The sequence below is a fragment of the Cavia porcellus genome, unplaced genomic scaffold (assembly GCF_034190915.1).
Source record: "Cavia porcellus strain 051 isolate PalLab524CR breed Dunkin Hartley unplaced genomic scaffold, mCavPor4.1 scaffold_11, whole genome shotgun sequence".
Taxonomy (NCBI): domain Eukaryota; kingdom Metazoa; phylum Chordata; class Mammalia; order Rodentia; family Caviidae; genus Cavia; species Cavia porcellus.
Genome location: NW_026947494.1, coordinates 68636171 through 68652079, shown reverse-complemented (window position 1 = coordinate 68652079; position 15909 = coordinate 68636171). Strand labels below are relative to the sequence as shown.

Here is a 15909-nt window from a genome sequence, read left to right as displayed (position 1 = left end):
ATATATTTCACTTGGACTTTTAAGACTTGGGAAAGGGATTACTGAGTTTTCATTTGTATGCAATTGTATTATGGTAAGCAGTTTGTCTATTGTGATTACTGGAATATGGTTTAAGGATAAATGTGTGTGTCTCTCTAGTTGTTAAAAGGACAGAATGTGATAGTTAAGCTTCACTGTCAAGTTGATTGGATTGGAGGCAACCTACTTAATAAAGCACACTTATGGGAGTGTTTGTGTGAGTGAGCAAGGCACAACCTTGGACACTGCATTAGCCCCTGGCCCCCTCTCTGGTACTGTCTGGCAGAATACCTTTGTTCTGCTATGTCCTTCTGCCACAATGTTTCTGCCTTGGAGCCAGTCAACGATGGAATGAATAGTTTGAAACCACAAACTAAGTAAAATTCTTCTCCTTTAATGTGGAGGTAATGGGAACTGTACCAGCAATGGGGAAAAAGAACATAATGGATACAGGGCCATTTTTATCACCAGGCTGGCTGTTGAGGTGTCAAAATACTTGTTTTCCAGGAACTCTTATTTTACTTACTAGTGGCGCTGAAGCTTCACAGTATTCAAAAACTAAAAACAAGGTGAAGAAAAATAAAAAGTCCAATTATTACTTTTCTGAAAATGATTTCAAAGGAGATAAATATGTCAGGATAAATTTTGGTTAAGGAAAAAGAATCCACTAGACACAGCTTATTAACTTAGAAGTGAGAGGAGGAAAAAAGGCCATGTACATGAGACTCAGTACTGTCCTTGATTTAAGGCTCTAACTCTGGGTCTCAGAATGCATCCACTTGAGTTAGTGGGGGATTATTGTCACCATAAATAACACTGCATTTGATGTTAGAATAGTAAGTTTTAGTGAACATGAAATTTTTTTCATTGGTTAAGTAAAATTTGAAACATACATTAAATATTTCATTTTTAAAGTTTATTTATATACTTTTTTTATAAAGAACATTCTATACTAGGGTATGTACATATATAGGAAATGTATAAATCCATAAACAAATACTCTGAAGGTGTTTGCTTGAACACTTTTGCCTAGGAGAGTAAATAATTAAACATGTTTAAAGATGAGTCTTCTGAGTGATGAAAACTGAGATAGATATTCAGATTGTGTCTTGGGTTGATAAAGGTCAGAAAGGAACAAATCTGAGTAGAGTGAATCCATGAAAGCCAGTGATTGGGTTAAAAGACAAGGGTTGGGGGGGGGGATTTCAAAGCTGTTCAGGAAGGAAAATAGAAAGAGATGAATGATTTGGCACCAGATGGTAAACTTCATGGAGATATAGTATGTTTGTTTCCTTAACTGCCATTTTGAGTTTCTATGTGTGAGTCTTAACAAAATGAAGTAGATTGACTAAAAGATAAATGTGAGAAATAAAAACAGGAAAGCATCAAGAATGATGCTTGGGTCACCAAAGTGTCACTAACTTGGAAGGAAACCACAGAAGGAACTTCCAAAATACGTTCATGTGAGCCATCTATATTCAACCTTTTCAAAGCCAGTTTTTCTGTCAAGCTCAGAAAGGGAATTGTCAATGACTTTTATAAATTTGCTCAAAAACTAAAAAACAAGGTGGAGAAAAATTCAAATTCCAACTATTAGTTTTCTGAAAATGATTTCAATGAAGATAAATATGTCAGGATAAACTTTGGTTAAGGAAAGAGAATCCATTAGACACAGCTTAACTTAGAAGTGAGAGGAGAAATAAAAGCAAACCCCACACTAATTTCCAGTTTATTAATGCTTCTTTAAAAAGAAACTCATTCAATTGTACAATATGGTTTTATTTTAGACTCTATGTTTCCTATTATGCTCAAAGGTTATGGTTCTAAATGTATAAATAACATCAAATAAATTTCTCAAGGTAAAATAAAATGCTTCAGGCAATAGAGATGAATACACTCAGGAGGGCTCTAAAAGGTAAGGAAGGACGAGCCCTAACTGTGATAGCAATGCCTAGCATGGGTCAGATCCTGCCTCAGCCTTCCACATCTCTGGCACCCAGAAAGAACTGTGTTGGGCTTCAGGATGAAAAGAAAGAGAGATGCAGGGAAAGAGGAAAAGAGAGAACATGAAAAAATATGGAAGAATGCTAAGGCAGGAAGAGAAAGGGAGGGAGGAAGAAAGAAAGGAAAGACAGAAGCAAAGAATTTTTTCTTCACAATGCATTTAGTTTTGAATAAATATAAAAATCACTGAGTTTTTCTGAGTTTTTGCTGTTGTTTTCTTTTTGTTTCATTACTATTAGGACTAGTATATGTTTGTACTATATAATGTTTACATTTCTTGTGGGAAATTGGTATATAAATATCTTAGTTCTTTTTATTTATCCCCCATCTTTTGATCTCCTTCTTTTATTTTTGGCTTGTGTTTGCAGTGCACGACGTCCACATTCCTGGCATGGAGTTGGCATCTGGTCACAACACATCCTAATTCCTCTTTATTATCTTTCCTCAATGAAGCACCAACAGCAATGAGCAGAGGAAAGCACCACTTTGTGAGTGGACCACAGGCTGAGTATAAAATTGCTGTACTTGACAGCATTTTAAAAAGGCAAAGAATCACACCGGCTAACATGGAATAGTAACATTTTGATGTAAACTGCAACAACTTGAGAACCATTGATCCACAGGTCTACAGTAAAGAATAACAAGGAAACAGATTCATCTTTCTTATGTAGTGGGATTCACTTTCTCCAGCTTTAAAATTTATTTTGACATTCTGTTTGTATTGTACCAAATGAATTCCTTTACTGCCAAAAGGAGCCAGTTTTCTAGGTTTTATAGGTGCTTGGGACTTTAGATTATCTATTAAAACATCCATTATAAGCTAGAAATCTTTTGAAAGGCATCCTTGCCAGAGGATCAAAAAGTCAATGCCCGTCTGCAAAGTGAGTGCTCTACTAAGCGAGAAAGGCTCATGTTCTGCAGTCTCCCTGGGACTGGACTTCAACACATACAAAGAAAAGATTATATATTTTTACATGTGTAAGAACTTGTGTTACTCTTTCTTTGTCTCAAAGAACACTTTCAGAGAGGCCATCTATCAACTGATGAATTTGAAGTTTTAAAAATGTCACAATTACAATTGAAGGCTTTGATAACTAAAATTTAAAATGGGATCAAGATAAAAATAAAAAAGGAGTGTGAAAATAAATCTGAAAACTCTAAAAGTACATGCTATTCAACTTAAAGGGAATGAGAGACTAGGCATATAATATGTAAATTGCAGAGAAATATTGCATTAGGACAGAACATTGAAGATGACTTGACATCACTAATGAAAGCTGCTGCCTACCTCTTCATACACCTTCTTGGCACTGGCATTGTCTCCTATCAGGAGATAGCCCACTCCAAGGTCATTCTTTAAGGAGGTATCACTCGGAAACAGTTGAACCAGTCTCTGTAGGGTAAGCAGGGAACCTCTCATATGACCTGATTTGGGGGAAGGAAAAATAATATAATATTACTTACATCTTTGTATTGAGAATACAAATTATTTAACAGATTTTATATCTGACTGTCTCTATTAATCACATACTAAATACTTAGCAGGATTTCATGATGTAGTAGTAATAGTATCAATAATTTTTATAAATAAATATTGAATATAATATTGATTAAAAGCATTTTAAAAACATATTCAATTTTCTAAATTGATCAATATTCAGTTTATGTTTTCCCTTTTTAGAAAGTTTGTTCTTCATATAATATTCCTCATAAAAATATTTTACTATGATACTTTTGTGTTTATTAGCTTTAAAATTAAAAGTAGAGAACGGAGAATAAAAATTCTAATTGATTTCAGGGCCAAGCACCCTGCCTGAAATATGAAAAGATACCAAGATCCACAAAGAGTGTTGAATAGCTGATGAACTCTCCAATTCAAATTGCACTCTTCTCTAAGCACTGATTAGCGCAGCAACAGACACAACACTCAGTACTATGGGCCCCTCTGGTGGACGACAGGCTGTCATGCACTGTATCAACCACGAAAATCACAGTTTCAATTTACTGTTAAAGCTGTCTGATGGAAATTAAAAATACCTGGGGCCAGTTCTCCTCACTCTGTGTCACAGCAGGAAATAGAAACGGGGCAGTAAAATGTGCAAAACAAGACTAGCACACATTTTAAAAAATCTAGTTACCTAAAATTCATAACTTGGTGTTAGCTGCCCAAGAGTAAAAGTAAGACTGTCAATGACCTGAGTTGCTTATTCCAACAAAAATATATTTGGCACAAAGCATCACTCATCCTGTGGCCTGTGCCTGTTCTGGGCCCATGTCATTCCAAGTGGCACTGGTCTGGTTAGTCAGTCTTTCTTTACTAACAAATATGGAGTCTACTTTTCTTATACTCTGGCTTCTCCCTACCTGCCTGCCTAGGCCCAAATTTTTCTGTGCTTCTCCTGTTAATCACCACACCCAGACAAACATCCCTCCTGCAGCCATCTGCTCCTGTCCCCTCCACTCTGTTTCATGAACATCAACTCTCTTTTGAGCCAGCTTTATCATCCTGCCATGTACAATAACATTTTCTGCCCATTTGAACTCAGGGTCTCCTCAAATGACCTTCCTCATTCTCATTTCAGTAGAAAAGGTCATATTCAAATACTGAAAGACTATTGAGAAGAAGGTGAGATTTTACAGGCAGTCTTCTTTTGAAGGTGGAATAGGATGAGTGACGAACTTGGCATGAAATCTAAAAAGCAACCAAAAAGTTCATAGTTCTAAACTGAATATTTTAAAATTTTTTTAAAAGGAAAATTAATGTTTAAATATACATGGTGAACTAAAAACAATTTAAAGCCAGAATCAATGAGCTATGCTAAGTAGAGTCTTACAGTGGTGGGCAACAGAACTCAGTAAGAATGATTCTGCATCCAAGCAACACCCTTCTTGCCATGCTTGACTCCAGTCTGCCCTTTTCCATCCTGAATTTATGCCACTTTCTTTCTTTCTCTGGTTGAGTTTTTGTGAACAGTCAACTAACCGACTATTTTGTATAGTTTTGAATCATGTCTTGGGCTCTATTTGTTACCACAATTTTAATCATCTACCAAGGAACAAACCACTCTTCATTCCATTCCATGGAGAACTTATAAAAGCATGAGTTGACTTCCTCATATACTTATTCAAGACTCTGCTAAGGAGCACACAGAACCGATCCATGTAACCATGCTACCAGACAAGAACCCACATCCCTGGGACATGTGGCTTGGACCCTGCCCTCCTCACTGATATGCTCAGGAAAGGTCACATAAGCCTGGCTGAAGTGCAGCTCTCGTACAGTAGTCTTCTTTGCCTTTGAGACTTGGAACCTGGGTCAGTAGAGCGCATGCTTTGTACTGCTCTTTCTGAAGTGTTTTCAAATTTGCTGTATAATTAAAATTACATTTTCTAGCATTTTCCTTGGAAAAAGTACAACTTTTACATGTACAATGCTTAAGGCACCTGGAACTCCTAACGTTCTTCTAAAAAACTAATCCTACAAATCATTTCAAACTTCAGGAATCAATTTCTTATATTCACCGAGAAAAGAATTTGGCAATCCAGGAAGTTTTTTGTTCTGGACCAATTAACCAATTATCTATGGCTCTTTAGGCAAATTACCCAATCTCTTAGCATTCTATTTGCCTCCCTTTTAAAATGGTGGGGGGCAAGAGAGTATAATCTTTGTAATCTGAATCTTTGTAATTATTGGGGTTGAGATTTCAGCTTTAGATAATCAGTCTAAAATAGTCAGATTTTAGATAATTTGACCTTGAATTAAATTGCTTGGAATTAGTTGTAAAGCACAGGTTTCCTTAATATAACTTAGTCTTCTAAGAGTATGCCTGGTCTTATGCTCTTTTAACATACAAGTATGCCATTTCCTACATAGTTAACTCTTAAACCTTACCCAGAAACTGCTGTCGTTCTGAGCACCGTTTCAAAGTCAGCTTCAGCAGGTCATTGGGGACATTGGGCAGGCTAGCCACCTCTTGGTAGGTCTCGATGGCCCTGCGAAGCACCTCATTGCTCTTCCTCTTCTCAGCTAAATCATCTTCACACTAGCAGAAACCCTAAATTAGATCAGTGTCCCGCAACCAGCCATATCTACAATTATCATTAAAAAGTGAACTTTTAGGCATGTTTTTTAACAATCACACATTAATCTTTCTTTATCAAGAAATAAAAATAAACCAAAAAAAGGCAAAACAATGTTCTGGCTTAATAATATGAAAAACAGCTATTAAATGATAAAAGATATAGAACACAATAAATGCAAGAATAACACATGCTGGGGTAGATGGAGATTTCTATCACATCACATGTTAACAAAATATAGACAAGACTACAATCCACAGTTCCCGTTCGTTCCTTTGTGTGTTCATTCATTCATTCACTAATTCAGCAGTTACTTATTGCACAGAATCACAGCAAAATCAAATGAAATAAAGTCTTTTTCTTCTTTTATTTTTTAGAAAGGATAATAAAACAAAATACAAACAAGGGATATCATTTGGTGGATATAAGAGCTTTGACAAAAATTGAGCATGCGAAAAATGGCGGCTTGCTAGGGGATCGAGCAAAGAGTCTCTCCAGAGAATTCATACTAGAAGCTAAAAAATGACAACATGGAGAGGGCCAGACAAATCGATAGCGATTCTTATTAACCAAGACAGTACAGCTGGAGGATTTAAAGTCGTGCTGAGACCGTGAACGCTGATAACGGGAGGCTGCAAATCCCGCGCCTTTAAATCAACAAACTGACCCGTGGACCCAGCAGGAAAAGTTGAGTTGCTTTTGGGGACTGCGGGGAAACTGAGACCCGGGCCGGGACTCCAAGTAGCAGCCAGGACTGCACCGCTGCACCAGAGCGGATGTACAAAGCTCTGGCATTTCAAATCTAAACGGTGCACAGATATCTGACCGTTCAGCGCTGTGCCGGGAGCGCACGCTGTGCACCATTCCTCGCTGTGCCCGGAGTGCGGGAAAGGTGGGCAGCTTGGTGTGCGGTGGTCCCGGAATGAGGACCTGCACCGGACTCTGGTGAGTACTGGGAACCCCGCGGCTGCTGGGGTTGGCCAGAGAACAGCTAGCCCGCCACCACAGGGAAATCAATAACACAGAGTCTGGTGCAGAAACTGCAGCGTGATGACATCACCAGGTTCCCCTATAGGGAGGGCTGGTGGAAGACATCTTGAATCCTGGCAGAGCCTGATTACTTACTGGCTTCAGCTCCACACAGAGAACTTAGTGGGAGACATCTTGGTTTTGGGCGGATCTGCTATTCTGGTGCTCCTGTCACAGAGAAGTTTGGAAGAGAACGGCTGGGATTTGGGCAGAACCCTGTGCCATAGTGACATTACTCAGCTGCTTCTGGTACAAAGAGAACTGGCAGGAGCTAATGGGGCTAAACCAAGCCTCTGCTTGGGGCCCAATAAGCGGATACAAAATAGTCACAACTCAGTGACAACCAGAAAGTACAGCCTAATTTATGAACTAACTGGCACAGAGGCTAGAGACTAGCCTGTACCGCCCCTGCATCCCAGCCTACCCCAGATAACAGTAAATTGGGGAGGACAGCAAAAACTCAAGCCAGCACGCTTCTGAAAGGCCCTAAGCAATTCAGAGAGGACCAGAGAACTCCAGGACAGTCTGAAAGAAACCAGAAACATGACAAGAGATAAAAATAAAAAAAAAATCTCCAGCTGCCCAACAGGAGAAAATAAGCCCAGGAGAAATAAACACTGAAGAGAACAAGCACAGTAACCATCCACTACTCGACACAGCATCAGCCAAAATTAAAAAGTACCTACATGATCTCATAGAGGAATTTAAAGCTGTACTCCTGATCCAAGTGAGGCAAGATATAAAGAGATTAATTAAAGAAATGACAAGCCCCGCCCAAGAGAACACAGATGGAAGAACTGAGGAAATCAGAAAAGAAAGAGAAGCATCTGAAGAAGAACTTAAACATAACTTAGAATACATGAAACAGATCCAAAGAGAATATCAGGAAACTAAAAACTCCATTGAACATTGGCAAAATGCCTTGACAGAAACTAAAGACAGCCTTCTGAAACTTGAAGAGAGATTTAGGGCTTATGAACGTGAAAGAAAAAGCCTCTTAAAAATAACAAGGAACCAGAAAGAAGCAATTCTAAAACTGGAAGATGATAAAAAGATACATAACCTAAGAATAAAGAATGTGAGTGAGGAAGCAGGAACATCCAAAAATGAAATACAAAAAATATTCACAGATATATTAAAGCAAAATTTCCCATGTATAGCAAAAAGAAATGATATCCAGATAAAAGAAGCATACAGAACACAGCTACCTACAACCAAAACAGATCTACGCCTAGACATATAATAATCGAGATCCCAGAAATCCACCAAAAAAACAGAATATTAAAAGCAGCCAGAGAAAAGATGCAGGTTACCTATAACGGGAAATCTATCAAAATAACAGCAGACTTATCAACACAAACTCTTAAGTCAAGAAGGGAGTGGGGAGAAATATTCCAAGTCCTGAAAGAAAAAAATATGCAACCAAAGTTCATATATCCATCAAAACTCTCTCTAAAAATTAATGAAGAAATAAGATACTTTTAAGACAAGGAGGAACTGTGGGAGTTCGTGGCCACCAATCCAACCCTACAGAGAGCGCTGAAGGACATTACAGAGAAAGAGAGGAAGAGATATCAGGATTCCAGCAACAGTGGCAGAGAGGCCTCAGTGAACAGGGCAGACAATGGAATGAGGAAATAAGGTGGACAAATTATAGCAGAAAAGTGGAGTAGCAGACATGAGGCAGAGACGGCAAGCTAGTCTTTAGTATAGACAGCTCTGAAACTATATTTAAAAAAAAGCAGAGGTCATTGCTAATGGTTTATAACGATTTAAAAGACACAGTAGTCCTAGTGCCATATTTAGATTGAATTTAATTTGTTCTGGTCTGTCCACTCATGTCAGATTTGAGGACACAGACCTCTAGAACCAAAAATAGCAGGTTATACCATGGTAACTATCCTTACTTTCCTATTGACTTAGGCTGAAATCCTGTATTACTTACATTGTCTTACTATGACTGATCTTAATTGTATCTGAATCATAAGACTATTGGTTGGCCTTGACTGATTCTATTTGAAATTGGTATGCTTGTTAGAATCAACCCTAAAAGTAGAGGAAACTACTCTGAGCATGACAAGATGTAAAGGATATCCATACTGGTATGAATCAGTAACAGCTCTCAAATCCTACAATGCAGTCAAAGTTAAGTTTTTATAAAAATAGGTGATAGTATGTTTAACTATAATAAGCCAGTGTTGTGGACAAATCTATTGAAAATAACAAGAGAAAACATAATAGCTACGGAAGATCATTTATACTGTAGTTTTATATGTCTTATCCATTGCATGTTTTTCTAGGAAATTGTTTTGCTGTCTTGCTATGACTTGGTTTTCCCTATAATACAGAGAGGATAGATATATAGGTAGAAATTCACACATGGTTTTTTTTTTTTTTTCCTTAAATTTTTTACGGGAACAGACTATATAATGCAAGATGTAAGGAACAAATACTCTGAGGAAGAGAAGCTGAGAAACCCGAGGCTTATTTTGTAGCATTATAATGTAAATTCTAGCAATCTATTGTTCGCTGATTAGAATGACATTGGACTGGTTTCTTCAGTTCAACTTTAGCATATGCAGAGATGGGGATGGCTATCACAAAGAGAATGAGAGATGTGATGGTAGTTGCTATTGTCTTCCCTAATTTGGAACTTGAGGACCTAAAAAGACTTCATCATCCTGTAATGATTTGATTAGTTCTATAATATGCAATAAGTATATAAAGTGGGTGAAGATAGGGACAACTATTTGTAAGAAGCTAGAGACAGTTAGATAATGAAGATCTCCAGTGGACTTGCTTTGAAATCTGTATTTCTTTAAATTGTTTTTTATTTTTTTTTAAATGTTCTGTTCTGTTTTGATATGGTTAATCTTACCCTCTTTGAGATGTAAAACAAATGTGTAGGACTGATAATCATATTACTGAGCTTTTGTTCGATCATAGAGCAGAATGGTTTGTAGGGTCACTTTTTTGAATGTCATTCTAAATACTTTAATTCTATAACCTGAACAGCTATTTCGAAGATGACAATTTGTAACTTATCAACCGGCAATTTCTTACCTTTTGTTTGTCTGTAATTTTGTATTATTTCTACCTTTTTTTTATCTCCATGTATTTTTTTTCATTTCCTTTTCTTTAAAAAAAAAATTGAGCATGCTGAAGAGTACTGAGTGAGCAGAACGGAAGTAGCTAGCTTAATCAGTGTTATCAAAGAGGTCCTGACACAAAAGGAGACTATGATTGTCTGGGGGAAGAGTATGGCAAACAGAACACAAAAAACAGCTCTAGGGTGGTAGTGAGGCACAGAGGAAAGACAGGTGCAAGGAGGAGAGTGAGGGAGACTGACGGGGCCTAGGGAGGCAGGCCTGGTCAGCTACTGAAAACTGCTACACTGAGCAAGATGGAAGGACACCAGGGCTTTGGACACGGTCTGGCCTGTATGTTGAAAGGATTATGCTAACAGCAGTATTGAGAATAGGCTTTGAAAGAAGCAGGGAACCCAAGCAGGATGTTCCAGTTGGATTATGGAGGGTTGAATTAAGGCAGCAGGAACAAGGCAGTAGGCAGTGAATATAGATTATACATTCTGGAGGTGAAAGCCAGCAGATCTGCAGATGGTAGGAAGATAGGGAATGAAAGAAAAGAAGAGAGAGAAGTCAAGGATGATTTCAAGCTTTTTGGCTTAAGTGACTACCTGATGGAAATATCATTCTCTAGGAATGAGAAGATAGGATAAAATTGGTTTGAGGAAATATGGAATGAGGAGTTGGATTTGGGATATATGAAACTCCAAATGGAGATAGGCACAACTCCTTCAAAATCTTCAGGTATAAAAGAAGACAAATGGGCTACTAGGTAGAGCAGAATATAGAAACAGAGAGATTTTTCAAGGATGAGAAATAACGGATATATCTCTAAGTGAATGTGAAAGACTCAGTAGTGAAGAATGATGAGACACAGAAATCGGGATGATGTCTTCCAGAAGGTGAGAAGGGAAAGGGACCAGTATAGTCCACTCAGGCCAACAGCAGGACGCTAGAGCACATGGACATAGGAGTAGATGGTCATTAGAACAACAGTACAACTACATGGCAATTCTCTCTGGACACTGCTATTTTTTTAGTTAAAGGAAAGTTAAATTGATAGTTGGAGATTAAGAATAGGAATGAACTACTGGAAGTACAAAGAGAAAAAGAACGTGTAAAATGGTCACCAATAGCTCATCACACATAGATAATAATTTAAGAATTACCATTTGAACAAAGATAATACCAGCAAGATGCTGAAAGCGGCATACATAAAATTCTTAATCAGAAATGTAAATATGTTTATCTACATGTTTACCTTGTTGAAGTATGGGCTGGGCCAATATATAGATATATGCAGAATCCAAATAAAGCAAAACTCCATGATTTGAGGACCAGTAAGAAAATGACCCATCTGTTCCCTACTCTCAAATGGAAAAATAAAACAAAAACAAAAACAAAAACTAGCAAGACTTAATGACAATGAAGACATCTGTGAGAAGCTTTTCACACAAAAACAGATCAATGAAATATCTTGATAATATGTACTGACTAGGTTCCGTTTTCAGACATGATGAAACTAGACATGAAGTAGTGGTGATAGAAGTGAACAGATTACTATTCACAAAGGAGTCGTGATTCACACATCTCACTGTCAGGAATCTCTGGACCACCAATGGTACATGTATGAGAGTCCCACCAGGCAGCTCGTTCCACAAGGAATAGTCATGCATGTAACACCAGTGGTTCAAGCCAGTGGGGACACATTAGTAAGAAAGGAAATTGGTAGGGAAAAATCTCTAAGATTCAAAATAGGTAGTGTGCACCCTTGCTGGAAGAAAGTATGCTTCAGATCCATTATGTCTCCTTTCAAATGTGTAACTGGTTTCCCAGAATGGATTTATTCCCAGGAGAGAATGGTCCAGGTCAGTGGCTCACACTGGTCATGTTACCACCATGGCTTTACACTGTATACTCATATCAAGCTTTTATTTCTTTTGAGCCATCACCTGCTTCTGAATTGGGTTATGGTGAATTAACTCACCAGATCATGAACATTATTGATAGAAGACAAAATAGAAACAATTCTAAGAGCTGAGAGAGTCTTTTTGAGACTGTTGAGTTCACCTTCTCCATTGGAACCTACAAAGCTATCAAATGCATCCTGGAACTGGAGGTCAGCACAAGGTGAGAGAAGGAAAAAGTCCTACCAAGGAAATTCTTTATAAAGGCAGGAACAGAGTTCTCTAAACTTTATCTGAAAAGAGAGAAAGATGACACAACTTGTCTGCCTTGTCACTTTCCCTGAGTCCCATTGCTTTCTGTTTGCAACTTGTAGAACTGGGAAAATATTAGTATTTAAATGTGATATAATTACTTAAATCTCTTCCATGAGTCTGACAGAGACTTGCTTTAGAAATCAGAATTTTAGGTTGATTTTCTAGTAGTTGAGCATGTTCAGATAAAACAAGCTGGGCTAACATGGAATATTTAACACAGGACATGAACATCTCACACAGCCTTTTGCTGATGAAATAATTCATCTTGTCAAACTTCCTAGGAGAAGTATCATTTTTGGCCTTAGAGACATTAATGGTTTGTGGAAGATAATAATGTGAATGGAGTTTATAGTTCAAGGCTTTGTGTCCAATTTTCAGGGAGCTTGTTCAAAATTGATTTTTGTAGTGATGCCAAGGATCAGCCATTATCTATCTTACTCAATAAAAGATAGATGTTATAGATCACATCTAGCTTAATGTTGCTGAATTTTTAAAGTTTGTTTGGATACTCTATAGTAATTGTTTAATGTGCTAACAAATAAAGAAGTCATAATTATTTCATCCCTATTAAAGTTCTGTCAAACTTTTATATTTAAACTTCTTATGAATAACTTTTCCTTTAAATTATTCTATTAAAATTTAATTTATATGCCTAAATTTTGCTTTATTCCACATTAATGTTAATCAATAATATCTATAGCATAACAGAGATAAAAATATGGCCTGAGGCCTAAATCTCAAATTGCTTCTGTGAAATAAGGATATAAATATGGCGATAACTGTGTTTCAAAAGCACTACATTTATTTAGACTTTGGCACCCACAATCAAAATCAAACATAAAGAAAACTTTCAAAGCATAAAGTATTTTTGCCATAATTAAATTAGTATTTGCAAAAATCATTTTCTCTTGTTGATATGTTTTCTTAATCAAAAGACTTAATATCATGACAAAACACATCACTTATCAGAACCAGCATGATCTTCTGATAACAAACACATTCTTTTTTACTTAATGGCAACTGCAGTTTAGAATATTAGAGGATTACTGGACAAAACAAGTTACAAAAATCATAGTTTCTGTCTCCTAGGCCTGGTGTATAATATAGATAAGACATACTAATTTTTTCACAAATTTGCTTTTTAAAAATTTAATTAATAAAACCTGATTAAATTTTCGAATGAGATAAGAAGAATTTGAGCACCCAAATGACCCCATCTTTAGTTCAGAGTGAGATGTACTGTATACTCTATTGAGTTGTCAGTAGTTGGGGGTATTAAGTGCTGACAGGCATGCCCCCACCCCAAAACAGTCTGGTTGTCCCAGGTCTGAAACATTTCTGTAGCCCCATGCCTACTGTTTTCCAGCATGGCCGACAGTTTCATACCTCTAAGGATGATAGAGGAGCTTTAAAGTCTAGCACATTTGTATATACCAGCTCTGGCTTTTATTTTGAGTTCCCAATGCCACCAATCCAGTGGCCCCCTTGATACATCCACTTGAATGTCTAATAAGCATCATGAACTTTACAAGACCAAAAGTGATCTTCTGATTTCAGAATCCATCCAAACCAGTTCTTCCTAGTAAGGAACTTATGTTATTGCTTCCTCAGTTAGCCAAACCAGAAAAATCAGAAGGGAAGCTTGAATCTACCCTTTCTTTAATCTTTCCATTGAATTCATCAAGTCTGTTGGCTCTACCATCTATCTGCCACTCCCACTTCCTGGGTGTGACCACAGCCAGGCAGCCATCTTCTCCTCCTGCATACACTGACACAGTTATTTGTCATATAGCTACTTCTGTTCCCATAGTCCAAACCAATTTATTCTCCATGAAAAACAACCAGACTATCACACCCATGCATAAAACCCTACAATGTCTTTCTTGAACATGTAGAATAAAATCCTCAAGGCTCTGGTCCTCCTGTGCTCCTCCAGCTCCCTCGGCATGCCCTTCTTTCTTTGTGGGCTTATGTTTCCCTACATCCTGGTCTTTTCCTTGCTGTTCCTTCTGCCTGAATAGCTCCTTCTGCAACCTTGTCACATCTCAGCCACATATCACCACCCTGGAGAGCCCTTTCTGACACCCTTATCTGAAATGCTATTTTCTCTGTCACTTTCAATCACATTGTCTATGACCAAAACCTCTTAATAGATACACTTTTTGTTTAATTATCTTCTTTTCTTGCAGCCTGCATTATTAATATGATATAATGTAGTCATTTTTGACATCATAATATACTTTAAATAAGACTTTGAAAGCTTTGCTTAAATATTACCTGCTTGGAGAGCCCTTTCTCTGTCACCCTTTTCACCATTTCAAGGCTTTCACATGTCCAGTGACTGCCATATTTTCGTTCGTCTCAGCATTTATACTAGCAAAAATAAACAGTACCTATTTGTTTTTTTGAATTATCTTCCCTTTTATGATGGAAATATCATAAAAACAGAGGGTTTTTAATCAGATTTTATTGATGACTGTATTTTTGTGCCTAAAACAGAGTCTGGCACTAAATATTTTTCCAGTAAGTAATTTTTAAAAATTCCAGTAGAGTTTAAGATCCACAAGGATAGAGACCTTTATGGGGTTCATTATATTTTTAAATTTATTTATTTATTTATTTTAAATTATTATAATGCCTAACTTCCTTAAAAAACCTCTGGCTGGAGAGAGACTACTTTTTGAGGGCTTCCCATCTGAAAGAGAGATTAGGTAAGCAAGCTTTTAATAAGTAAATTAAGAACCAAGAAGTTGACCTCCTCTATCTGAACGTGACCACTGGAAACTGCAACTATAGTCCCTAGGCTGCTTAAGTTATTTAAAACAGCCAGTTTTAACCGGCTCACCCAGACCCACCTTGCAAGTCCCATGGAAACCCATAAAGATAGTAGCCAAAGTCTCCCTGTCACTCTAGTCCTCTGCTTCCTAGCCACCATGGTATCTTTTCAGGGTGGCCCTGCATGGTGTGCTAGGCCTTCTGATTGTGGGAAAGGAGTACAATAACCTCTGTTTTATTCCTGAGCCTTTTCTGCATCTTCTTTTGTAATCACATCTGACCGACCTTCTTATGAAAAAGTACAACACAGATATCCTCAAGGCTAAAATAGGACACAGTACAGGTGGGTTCATGCAATTACAGTCACTGTGTCCAGGCTTCACAAAAGGAGTGGAAGACAAAGAAACAGAGATGAGATGGTGAGGACGAGGAATGGAAAGGAGGAGTGGAAGAAATGAGTCAGTTGAAGGAAACAAAGTACTTTCTACTCTATATTTTTAAAAAGTCTCTTCTAAGAATCTTGCAACCTCTACAATTGGGAACCTTATAGCTCAGAGGAGCCAGAAGTGAAAACAGTATTATAGTCCCAAGTGGAATGAATCATAGAATTACTAGACTCAGCAGGTTACAGTATTGAAAATTAACTGTTTTATTTAAAGTGGGATTACTTGCTTGGGTTTATGCATAGACATGAA

General features: G+C 37.4%; 1 protein-coding gene across 15 annotated transcripts in view; it reads right to left on the bottom strand.

The window, feature by feature from the left end:
* Asph (aspartate beta-hydroxylase) overlaps positions 1–15909 on the bottom strand; it is a 288087-nt gene that overhangs the window by 73082 nt on the left and 199096 nt on the right. For all 15 annotated transcript variants that reach the window (XM_063258447.1, XM_063258446.1, XM_063258435.1 and 12 more), the window contains 2 exons: positions 5915–6065; positions 3311–3447 (listed from right to left, as the gene is read on the bottom strand). In XM_063258447.1, the coding sequence (XP_063114517.1) occupies positions 3311–3447; positions 5915–6065 (288 nt within the window). The remainder of the gene's footprint in view (positions 1–3310; positions 3448–5914; positions 6066–15909) is intronic.